The following is a 12,668-nucleotide window of genomic DNA, read 5'->3' as shown; positions in this document are numbered from 1 at the left end:
TAACTAATATTGATGATTACGAGATTTATGGTTCAAACCATGCTAACCAGTTAGTGCAGTACTTAATTTGATCGCAATGAAGAAAATTTGCCTTCACAAGAGAAGATTTCTTATTCATCCAAACTAGTACATCCTGAATTAAATTGAATGATATACAAATTTGACATGGATACAGAACAAAATGTTAACAAGGATACTATGAATCTACACCAAGAATTGTACTAATAAATCTACACCATATAATAAATTTGGCCATTCTTACAAAAAATGGTTTTTTCGCCTTTTGACATAAAAAATGGTCACTTCTGCAAAAAAATAATAATATTAATAATGAAAATAATCAATAATAAATAAAAATTGGCCAAAATTTTTCAACCCTACCTCCAAAATTGGTTATAATTTAAAACACCCTTTAAACTTTTAAATGAGCTGGTTGACAGTTTTCTTGAGATTTTTTTTATTGCATTTCTTATACGTTTTCAACAAGTTAATTCTTGGTTGTCTCTTGACATTCTTAGCTATATTATACTCTATATCTTGTGCTTAATAATAACTTATATTTCCATTCTCATCCAAAAAAAAAGTACTATCAGCGAGTGAAACGAACATTCTTTATATATAGGTGGACTAGGAATGAGAAAATTTTCAAGCTATAAATTAGTAAACCGGGAAGTAAAATTCTTAAAATGCTTTAATACTAACAAGATTACAATTGCAATTGTGATAAACTATGCTAGGCATTGGACCATGTCGTATGCAAGCACCGCTATGTAATGTTGATAATCGTGGTCCTCATTACATCCCACAGTAGAATCACATACAATGACTAGAGCACTTATTCTTTGGCCCTTAGCACTTATGGTAGTGTTGTTAATGTACTTTCGCCTTCCAATAGACCATCCCGTCTATAGCACAAAAATATTTAGCAATGACTCAAACTATTAGCCAGCAAACAGATTACATTATTCCAGTAGACAGATTGCACTAGTTAAGCTTCACTGTTCAATGCCATTTTCACCACATTATAACAGCAAACAAATTGCACTAGTCAAGCCCCACAGCTCACTGCTATTTCTAGCACACGGATTGCACTATTCAAGCATCACAAAGTGCACCGATTAAGCTCACAGCTCACTGTTATTTACCTTCCCTTGTGCTGTAGTATCTCTATTCTATATATATGCTGTAATCTCCATTTACAGCATCATCAAGGAAACACAGTAAAATATAGAATATTTTCCTTCATCTCTTCTTTTATCATGGCAACAGAGCATCTTGATCTTTGGGATCTCTGAACACTTTCGCATCTTCACCATGGCAGACACCATCGTCACCTTCACACCAGCCCAACTTGTCAGTGATCTCACTTCACCTTATTTCCTGACTGCTGCAGATAATCCCAGTGCTATTTTGGCCCTAGAATTACTCACTGGTGACAATTATCCCACACGGCGTTGCTCATGCGAATGGCTCTCAATGCCAAAAATAAATTGGTTATGAATTATGCTGAAAATACCAATATAGTTCTCAATACACAAACTTGTTATGAATTATGTCATCATGTGAAAAGTGATAGGGTCAGTCATATATTCCAGTGTACAGTTCAACAGGGCTAGGCCACTAATTTAATCTATCAAATATCATTAATTATTTGTTTCTGCCGTGGCTTCTAAACTTTTCAACATCAGTGACAGAGACTGATATCTTAACTAAATGGTAATCTACATCTAATTTTGCACTCTGACAGAACTGGTCAAAGAACACCAACAAATTGCCATACATCTAATGTCTTCTGGGATTTTCAAAGGAAAATAGAAATAAAAATTGGGACAAAATGTAGATGAAATCTTAAAAAATGAAAAGATGACAGAGGATTGAGACATGGTATTCAAGTTATTTGATGGTTCCTTTTCATATGGCTTTCTTATCTTAATAATAATCACAAAACTTACGAGGTTAAAGACAATATATAAATATGAATATATAAAATTTACATCTCGCTAATAACTTAAAGTTTCAGATGAGATAATTTAATTGGTTTAAGTATTACCGTTAATATGAGCTGCATGTGAGATAGTGCATAGAAAATAAAATATAAATAATTAATAGCATCTCATTTTTAATAGCTCGAGCTTCTGCGTGAATATACAGAAAAACGCAGCATAGTTTACAGTCATGGTTCTATTTGAACCCTCCCATGGACTTTATGACTAACCTTAACATTATTTATGAATACTAATCTGACGTATTTCATTTTTGTATTTCTTTTACCTTGAGCACAATCTTGGCATTTTCTTTGGCCAAACTATATATAAACGAATTCTTTGATCAGAATTTGCACCAAACTCAATCATCTCATCAATACTTGTGTTTTGATTCGAGAGAAAAGATGAAGAAATTAAGCTCAGGAGCTCTTCTTTTTGTGGTACTCTTTCTTGTTACTCATTTTTCAGAGGCTAGACTTCAAGAGTGCAAGCCAAGTGGCAAAATAATTGGAAAAAAGCCTCCCCCTGGACAATGCAACCAGGAAAACCAATCTGACTGCTGTAAACAGGGAAAATCTTACACCACCTACAAATGTTCACCATCAGTGTCCGGTAGCACTAAGGCAGTTCTCACGATTAACAGCTTCGAGAAGGGTGGAGATGGCGGTGCACCATCAGAATGTGACAACAAGTACCACTCCGATGACACACCAGTTGTCGCTCTGTCAACTGGATGGTACAGCGGAGGATCAAGATGCCTTAACAATATCACAATAACTGCTAATGGCCGAAGTGTAACTGCTATGGTGGTTGACGAGTGTGATTCTACCATGGGATGTGATGACGACCATGATTATCAACCTCCATGTGATAATAACATTGTCGATGCCTCTAAAGCTGTATGGAAAGCCTTAGGAGTATCTGGCAATGTGGGCGAGTTGGATATCACCTGGTCCGATGCCTAGTACTAAATCGTAAAATTTAGTTATCTATTATCTATTGTCTAGATCACTGTTTTATGATTTGGTTTGTATTGTAAATTTCTTATTGCGTGAATGATGAAAATATATCTTTGTATAATGAATTCTGCCTTGTGTTGTTGATAAAGCACTAAAGTAAATATTTATATGACTATCGTGATCAATCTTAACGAGATCATCTTATGTTGTTCCTACAGCACCATCTGAACTCGAACTAGTCGAGATGTGTATTGGATGATAGAGGACTTTTGCTGTATACAGATAGTACAACTAGAATTCAATGCTAACTCAACAATATGACATATTATGATTATATTTGATTTGCTTCTCGTAAATGCCCGATATTTTACTGAAGCTGATATGAGCAAGCTCTCGATCAAAATTAATCAACTGAAATGTTGAGCAAATTAAAACCGGCGCTTCCGCGGTTTTATTTAAGCCACTCCATGAGATTCGATTTCCAACACCTCTTAGAGTAGCTCCAATCGTGGTGAAAAATAGATCTAAATTGTGAATTAGATCTCCAAAGTGGCCGAAAACCTCTCGAGATGCAAAAGAAAATTATTTTTTTCGGTAAAAAATGTAAATTTATATCTATAAGATGCAAAAGGTGGATTTAAATCATCAAGCAAAATTCAAATTTAGATCCACCGGGATATAAATGAGGATGCAAAAGTGATTTTGAAGATACAAATTTACACTCAATTTTACGCCACCATTGGAGACGCTCTTATGTTGCTAGCACGGGTAAGAGGTATCTTGGTGAAATGATTAGAAGACCAGTCCTTGGTTCCTCCATTATATTGTAAATGTTGGCGTGAGCTATTAGAACCAATTTAGGAACAAAATATGGAATTCCTCTCATGATTCCACCCACAGTAGCCAAAAATAGATTATATAGCTAAAAATAGTTTTTTCTTATTCTATTTATTTGTAACCTATCAATGTAAAAATATATGCAATAAAATGGAAAAAGATCACATGGTATCAAAGCAGCACGTTTTATAGGGTTCTACCATTACCACCACCTCCTAGCCAAAGCTTCAATTTTTCCGACCATGGAGGACATCAGAACTGAAGAAAAATCTGGTGACTCTTGTGGTGATCCTGACACCCTTCTCATAGATATAATTACCACAAAAATGACAGAATTTTTGACCAAAGCCAAGATCCCAACTATGACCCATGAAACTACAGCCGGCCAGATTGGTGTCAAGTTGGATGGTTCCAACTACGCTCTATGGTCCCAGGTTGTCGAGATGTACATCTCCGGCAAAGACAAACTGGGTTATATCAATGGTGATTTCCCTCAACCCTCTCTAACTCATCCCTCTTTTCGAAAGTGGGGCACCTAAGATGCCATCGTCAAAGGTTGGTTGATAAACTCCATGGATCCAACACTCATTGTTAATTTCATTAGATTTCCTGCTGCCAAATCAGTTTGGGATGCCATTGCTACTACATTTTTTTATTGCAATGACTCTTCTCAAGTCTATGACCTTTGACGACAAGTGTCTCGACTGAAACAAGGCAATGACTCCCTTGAGAAATACTACTCCGAACTGCAGGGACTTTGGCAAGAAATTGACTTCCTTTGCCCCAATCCAATGATATGTGCTACTGACATCAACAAATATAACTCTCTGGTCCAAGAAGAACGAGTATACAAATTCTTGGATGGAATTGATGACCAACTGGATAGTGTAAGAGGCGATGTTCTCCAGATGAAACTGTTTCCAACCATTGAACAAGTATATGCACAGGTTCGCCGGGAAGCACTCCGACAGGCTGTCATGACCACCGACCCTGCCACTATCTCTAGTGCGGTTCTGGTCACAAAAAGGCTGCAACTGGGTTCTAGTGTTCCTACCTCTACTGGCACATCATCTCGAGGTACAGGAAAATTGACCGTTGGTTCCAAAATTTGCAGCACTATTGAAGGGGGAAAATGTTCTTACTGTGGTAATAAAAAACACACCCATGATAATTGCTTCAAACTCCATGGATACCTCGACTGGTGGCTATGAAGAAACGACCAGGTGTAGTTGTAAGCACAGGGATGGCAGCTGTGGTGACAACTGACTCTCCACTATCTCTAATTCCCCAAGCTGAATTGTCAACAGATGGAGGTCCTGACTCTGACTTAGGTACATTTTGCTCTACATTTATTTCCTCTTTGCAGGAAGATAATACACGTGGTGGTTCGCTACTTGACTCCGAGGCCACTGACCACGTGACCTTTGATGTTGCAGATTTTACTCAAAAACCCCCACCACGACGCACTAGTGTTGCAAATGCAAATGGGACTCTTTCTCCAGTCACAGGGTTTGGTTCTGTGACTTTGTCTCCCTCTCTTCAATTATCTAATGCATTAGTTGTGCTATCACTTAGCCATAAATTATTATCTGTTAGTCAAGCTACTAAAGAATTAAATTGTGCGATGCTAATTTACCCTACTTTTTGCCTTCTTCAGGATATTTTCACGAGGTAGATAATTGGGTGTGGTACTAGAAGAGGGGGATTATACTATTTGGAAGATTTCAGCGTGGGAAGTACACATCTTGTTCGGGGTGATGCTCGAGAACGACAGATTTGGCTCTGGCATCGTTGTTTGGGACATCCATCATTTGGTTATTTGAAACATTTATTGCCTGATTTGTTTTTGAATATGGATATTCTAGTTTAAAATGCGGTACTTGCATTGTTGCTAAAAGTCATCGCAACTCATATCCTTTGAGCATGAATAAAAGTAGTATCCCCTTTGCTTTAATTCATTCTGATGTGTGGGGTTCTTCTCCTATTTCTGTTGGATCTGGGGTTCGTTGGTTTACTATTTTTGTTGATGACTGCACTCGCATGACTTAGCTTTACTTGATGAAAACTAAGGATGAAGTGCTACAAATATTTCATTCGTTCCGTACTATGGTTTAAACACAATTTTCTGCTAAGATCCAAGTCCTTCGATCTAATAATGGTGGTGAATATGTCACTTCCGCACCTACTTTGAGCAACACGGCCTCATTCATGAGACATCTTGCCCCCTGACACCTCAGGAAAATGGAAGGAAGAATTGCCATATTCTTGAAACTGCTCGGACCTTGTTACATGGTACTCATGTACCTCATCGATACTGGCCTGATGCGGTATCCATTGCTGTACATCTACTAAATCGAATGCCAAAAAAAATCTTAAACTTTAAGACTCCCCTCCAGGTCCTAGCATCCTATGTTCCTCTACCTACAGTCCTAATGCTCCATTCTCGAGTATTTGGTTGTGTGGTCTATGTACATCTTAATAAGAACCAACGAACAAAACTTGACCCTTATGCTCTCAGATGTTTATTTTTGGGATATGGTGTTCACCAAAAAGGCTACCGTTGTTATGACCCCGTGAAAAAACATTTCTATGTGACAATGGATGTCACATTTTTGGAATCTGATCCCTATTTTTCTTCTGGTACCAATTCTTCTCTTCAGGAGGAGAAACGAGATGAAGAGCAAAATTGGCTACACCTTGAGTGGCTAAACTCTAATATAGGGCCAAGTAAAGCAGTTGAACCGAACTCCTCAAGGCCAGAGCCGACAACTGATATGAATGCTTTTTTAGAAAATGACACTACATCTTCAGGGAATAACATTACACCTTTGGAAACTGAACCAAACCCCTCTTCTCCTCCAATACCTACAGACCCATCTCCCGAGAATATCTCTGAGGTAAGCAATCTTCATACATTTCTAAATGATTTGGATACTCATGCTTGTTATATATTACCTCTCAGGCATAATCGTGGTAAGCCACCAATTAGATATTCTCCGAATGTGGAGGAACGAAGGCCAAGATATCCAATTGCCAACTAAATGTCCACCATGAAGTTATCCGAACATCTCAAAGCTTTTGCACACGTACTATCTTCAAATCATGTTCTGACTGGAGTTCAAGAAGCTTTATCTGATCAGAAATGGGCTCAAGCAATGAAAAAAGAAATGGAAGCATTATTGAAAAATGACACATGGATTCTGGTGCCATTACCTGAAGGAAAGAAAACGGTAGGGTGTAAATGGTGTTTTCCATCAAACACAAGTTAGATGGCTCCATTGAACGGTACCAACCAAGATTGGTGGCAAAAGGCTATACACAAACATATGAAGTTGATTACCAAGAAACTTTCTCACATGTTGCTAAACTGAATACTGTTAGAGTACTGTTATCTCTCGCAGCTAACCTGGACTGGCCTCTACATCAGTTTGATGTAAAAAATGCATTCCTTCACGATGATCTCGAAGAAAAAGTATACATGGACATTCCTCCAGGCTACACAGCATCCTTAGAAACCAAAGTAGTATGCAAATTACAACGATCATTGTATGGGTTGAAACAATCACCTCTAGCATGGTTTGGGCGCTTTAGTTTGACGATGAAGAAGTATGGGTTCCAGCAAAGTAATTCAGATCATACATTATTCTTAAAGCATAAAGGTGACAAGATAACTACTTTAATAATCTATGTAGATGACATGATTATCACAGGAGACGATAAGGAAGAGATATCCCAAATTCAGAGACAAGTGGCAACTAAATTTGAGATGAAAAATTTAGGAGGGCTCAAATATTTTCTAGGGATAGAAGTAGCTAGATCAAAACAAGGTTTATTTTTATCTCAAAGAAAGTACGTGTTGGATTTACTTACTGAAGTAGGAATGTTGGAATGTAAACCAACAGATACTCCAACTATCCAGAATCTATGAGTGTTGTGCGTGACGTGTACGAAGATGCTATTGGTTCTGGTATGGCAGATAATACAGGCAATGTTGGTGTTGGGATGGTGATGGTGCATCCTTTGTTAGGTTTTATTATTATTATTTTTTGGGTGGTTGATGGTTGTGTTGATGGCAGTTATGATGCAATTAGTGTTTCTGGTGGCCACGATGATTTAGGCGATGGTGTTGATGCAACCATCGTGGTGATATTTAGTGGTGGTGTTGGTTGTCAACGTCGTGGATTAATTATTAATCTTTGACCTTAAACTTCCATAATTTGTGACTAAAAAAATAATCTGCAACCAATAAATGTGAAAATATGTGACCTATGACCTCAAATAATCTATAACCTACAAAATTTTTGATTTGTGATCACGAACTGATCTGTGATCAATTAGTTCGATGCTATGTGACCAACAAATAAATCTGTGATTTATAATTATGAATATGTGACCATTAATCATATAACTGTGATTTTATTATATTTATTTAATAGATATTTTTAATTAATTAAATATATATATGAGTTTTGAATTTTTAAACTATCTATTTGATTTTTGAATTAGTGTAAATAATACAATTGAATTATGAATTTTTCCTTTTATATAAATGCAAGTGACCCGATCAAAATTCGGATTTGACCGGGCCAATAGGTATTTTTGAATAATTTTCAGGCCGGTTCAGCCCAGTTCAACCTGATTGGTTTTTAAACCAAATTTCAAAACTCTTTTACATTGAAATTGTAGGTACCAAAGATTTGAACCCTTGACCTCTAAGTAAGTAGAAAATAGCCGTACCACTAATGCACCACTAATGCAAACAATATTATATTGTCTTTTGTTTAATAAATTATATCTAACCTATATATAATTTGCTACTTGCAGAAACTTTTTCAAAAAAATTAGTCCAACATTTACATTCACTTCGTAATTTCAAATAATTATTTTATATACTTATTTTGTTTGAAAAAAAAATTAATTTTAACTAAGATAAATTGAATAGATAATACACAGAATTTTTGTCAATAACTAATAAATAATTTGTAAATCACAAAAAGGGAAAAAAATATTTTTTTTAATATAATATATAAAATTATAAAATCAAAATTTAGCCATCATTACTGATGAATGAGTTTAGAAAATCATTAATTTAAATGTATAGAAAAATTAGTGAGAAAGAACTTTTAAATTTTAATTTTGTCTCAAACAAAAAAATAAAAAAATTATACTTTAAAAATTATTAAATTATTTTTAAGTAATGACACACCGATCCGACCACCGGTTCATTGGTCCAACTAGTAACCTGGTACCTTGATCGGGTCGATATCCGAGTCGGGTTTGATAACTATGATATATGGCATATCATGGAATTCACTACTAAATATTATCACATAGCTATTTACATTCAAGGCTCTAAAATCTTAGTATTTTGTCTACAAAAGAAAACTACTTAGTGCTTGTTTGATAAATCTTTAATAAAATTTTATCAACTTTTTCACTGGTTACACTTGAATTTTAGCCACACATTTCATAGGACTAGCAATTTTTTATTAATTTTTCGATCACATATTTCATTAACCTTTATCAAAATTTATTAAAACTTTTATTAAAAACTTTGTCAAACAACCTGTATTCATATCTTATTAGGTCATGCACCAATACAACAAGGCCAGAATAGAATAACTCCACGAATGGAAAACTCCTTATTCTTTTGATGCTGAAGAAAAAGGTAGCTCTAGATCATTGATCTGATTTGTTCCAATTGCATATAAATCAAGTTTCTTCCAGCCGAAATTGTTGAATTTCAATTCCTTAACGTGCAAGACTCCCTCATGCATGCATGAAACCTCTCCCACCACCTGAAGAGAAATTGAATGAAGGCAGCTGCCATTTTTGATTGGTTTATAAATTCTCCTAGCCACCATTTTGCATCTTTTTGTTGACTAAAATCTGAAAACTGAGGCAAGGAAATTATGCATTAAATGCAGCCGAAAAATGCAGGAAAAATAGCAGGTTTTTTTTGCCAGAAGTTTCAGTCGGTTTGCTACCCATTTTGTTAAAACACAAAGCACCTACATGGCCGATTTTGGACCAGAAATTTTAGGCGGTTTGCAGCAAAATTTTCTTATAAATATGGGATGCATTTGTAGAGAATAATATGCCCCAAGAGAGAGGGAAAGTCCCATTTTTAAGAGGGTTTTTTTTGAGAGTTTGTAATACTCTATTGTAAATTCTATTCAAGATAGAAATAGAATTGTTTTTCATCTTCTCTTCTCGTGATCGGAGAATCACAACATGATCAAGGAAATCTCTTTTACGTACAGTGTTGTAGCATCGTTACAATTAAGCATAAGACGATTCAGACCAGTGAATATCTAATCCGCCCCAGTTTTTCTCCGGCACCCTTAAAGCTTTCCAGGCAGCCTTAGATGCATAAACAATGTTGTTATAACAAGGAGGCTGATAATCATGGTCTGAATCATAGCCTAGTGTAGAATCACACTTATCGACCACCATTGCATTCATACTCCTCCCATTCCCATAAATAGTAATATTTTTTAAGCACCTCTTGTCATTGTAGAATCACCCCATTGACAGTGCCACAACTGGCTTATTATCTGAGTGGTAATTATTGACGGGCCACCACCATCGCCACCGTCCTCGAAACTGTTGATGGTCAGAATTGCTTTCGTTTTGCTTGAAATCTTTGGTGAGCAATTGTATATGTCATAATAATACTTGCCTTCCTCACAACACTCAGAGTCATTCTGCTGATTGCATTCCCCTTTATGTAGTTTCTTGCCACTTGGTTTGCAGGATTGAGCACCAACCTCTAAATTCAAGGACGTGATAATCAGAAACAAAATGAGAACTGAAAAATTCTTCATTTTTTCCTTCTTTCGGGTTGTCAATGGTTTGTTGTGCAATTCAGTTGATTCTCAACATATATAGCATGGCACGGTATGAGACAAGACATCGGTCAAGTTGTGTAATGTTGGTACCTAGATTAATTTCTTAGCTGTCTGCAGAGATGATCGTCATAAACAAGAGAATCCTTGTGAACCTTCACAGAATCCTAGGCTGGTCTTCAAATATATCTAAATAATCAAGATGGGGCCCCTATTGAATCTACTGTTAGTGAATCATGTTGGTTGATTCAGCAGAAGAAAATCCAGATGAATGTCCCTCGAGAGAATCCTTTAGGACTGCTCAGTCCTGTTCAATCCTGATGAGAAAATAAATGAATTAAATAGAGTTGACTGAAAATTGTTGAAAAAAGCCTTTGACATCCTCTCACGTGCAAGTGGGACTGGTGTGAATAATAAAATCGAAAAAAAAGTGGCCCCATCCCTATTGTGGGAGTTCGGTCAAGGAAGTATCAACATCTCTCTGTCACTGTAGCAAAGCTAAAAATAATTTCAGCTACATGTGAAGGAAATGTTTATCTTTTGTCTAAAGTTTAAACCGGTTCAACAACAATAACCCTTTCGTATTTGAGTATTTTGTTAGCTAGAAATAAAAACAATGATGTAACCTCAAAAATGATTAGGGGTGGCAATAAAACCCACCTCGATAGGGCCCCGCCCCGTGAAGGAGAAAAATTAAAAATAATTTTATTTCTTGACAATTCACCCGTTAAAAATTCATTTTGAATTTGTATTTTATTCTGTAATAATAACATAACTTGAAAATTTGAAAATGTTAAAAAAAAAAAATTTTAAAAATTAAACGGGGCAAAAAGTTGTCCCATCCCTATCGTGAGAGTTCGGTCAAGGAGGTATCAACCTCTCTCTGTCATTGTAGCAAAGCTGAAAATAAATTCATCTACATGTGAAGGAAATGTTTATCTTTTGTCTAAAGTTTAAACCGGTTCAACAACAAACCCTTTCATATTTGAGTATTTTGTTAGCTACAAATAAAAACAATGATGTAACCTCAAAAATGATTAGGGATGTCAATAAAACCCACCCCGACGGGGCCCCGTGAAGGAAAAAAAATTAAAAATAATTTTATTTCTAGACAATTCACCTATTAAAAATTCATTTTGAATTTGTATTTTATTCTCTAATAATAATATAACTTGAAACTTTGAAAATGTAAAAAAAAAAAAAAAAATTTAAAAAAAAAAGGTATCAACCTCTCCTTGTCACTGTAGCAAAGCTGAAAATAAATTCAGCTACATGTGAAGGAAACGTTTTCTTTTGTCTAAAGTTTAAACCGGTTCAACAACAATAACCCTTTCGTATTTGAGTATTTTGTTAGCTAGAAATAAAAACAATGATGTAACCTCAAAAATGATTAGGGATGGCAATAAAATCCACCTCGATGGGCCCCACCCCGTGAAGGAGAAAAATTAAAAATAATTTTATTTCTAAACAATTCACCCGTTCAAAATTCATTTTGAACTTGTATTTTATTTTCTAATAATAACATAACTTGAAACATTAAAAAATATATATATTAAACGGGGCAAAAAGTTACCCCATCCCCGACCAGCCGTGGCGGGGTGGGGTGGGGACGTCCCGCCTGAACACGCCCTGTTGCCATCACTAAAACTGATCTCATTTTACATGCTTAGAGAATCTACTGTTTAGGTCTTCATAAAGTCACATAAAACTTTTACTCACATAAACAGCCATTATGAACCTCGTTTGTCGGGGCGGATCCAATGGGGGCAATTGATTTGTATTAAAAATTATGGGCTAAAATTATAATGGCATTTTTTTTTCAATGTTAAAAATTATGGGTCCAATTGGGGCAATTAAACCCACAAGACCCTTAATGAGTCCGCCTGTTGTCATCAAATCCACTGTAACTAATATTGATGATTATGAGATTTATGGTTCAAACCATGCTAACCAGTTAGTGCAGTACTTAATTTGATCGCAATGAAGAAAATTTGCCTACACAAGAGAAAAGGTTTCTGATTCATCCAAACTAGTACATC

The 12,668-nt window shown here is 35.8% G+C and overlaps 1 protein-coding gene and 2 pseudogenes across 2 annotated transcripts; 2 read left to right on the top strand and 1 right to left on the bottom strand.

Moving 5' to 3' along the window:
* The window catches only part of LOC111382624, a 10,234-nt pseudogene extending 7,162 nt beyond the window's left edge, over window positions 1-3,072 (top strand).
* A 723-nt stretch (window positions 3,073-3,795) lies between these two features.
* On the top strand, window positions 3,796-5,719 carry LOC111382612. Of its 2 annotated transcripts, XR_002700570.1 has the most exons (3): window positions 3,796-5,112; window positions 5,218-5,290; window positions 5,439-5,719. XR_002700570.1 is itself a non-coding variant. In XM_023006641.1 (2 exons), the coding sequence occupies exons 1-2, from the start codon at window positions 4,989-4,991 to the stop codon at window positions 5,454-5,456; spliced, it is 363 nt and encodes a 120-aa protein (XP_022862409.1). In that variant the 5' UTR covers window positions 3,796-4,988; the 3' UTR covers window positions 5,457-5,719. The 2 variants fall into 2 exon arrangements, 1 of the variants encoding a protein (XP_022862409.1); XM_023006641.1 differs by having other exon boundaries at window positions 5,218-5,719.
* A 4,344-nt stretch (window positions 5,720-10,063) lies between these two features.
* Window positions 10,064-10,608, bottom strand: LOC111377090 (annotated as a pseudogene).
* Window positions 10,609-12,668: the final 2,060 nt, after the last annotated feature.

Source organism: Olea europaea, chromosome 3 (assembly GCF_002742605.1).
Source record: "Olea europaea var. sylvestris chromosome 3, O_europaea_v1, whole genome shotgun sequence".
NCBI classification, from domain to species: Eukaryota; Viridiplantae; Streptophyta; class Magnoliopsida; order Lamiales; family Oleaceae; genus Olea; species Olea europaea.
The sequence above is the reverse complement of the archived record's forward strand: the minus strand, read 5'-3'. Positions and strand labels throughout refer to the sequence as shown.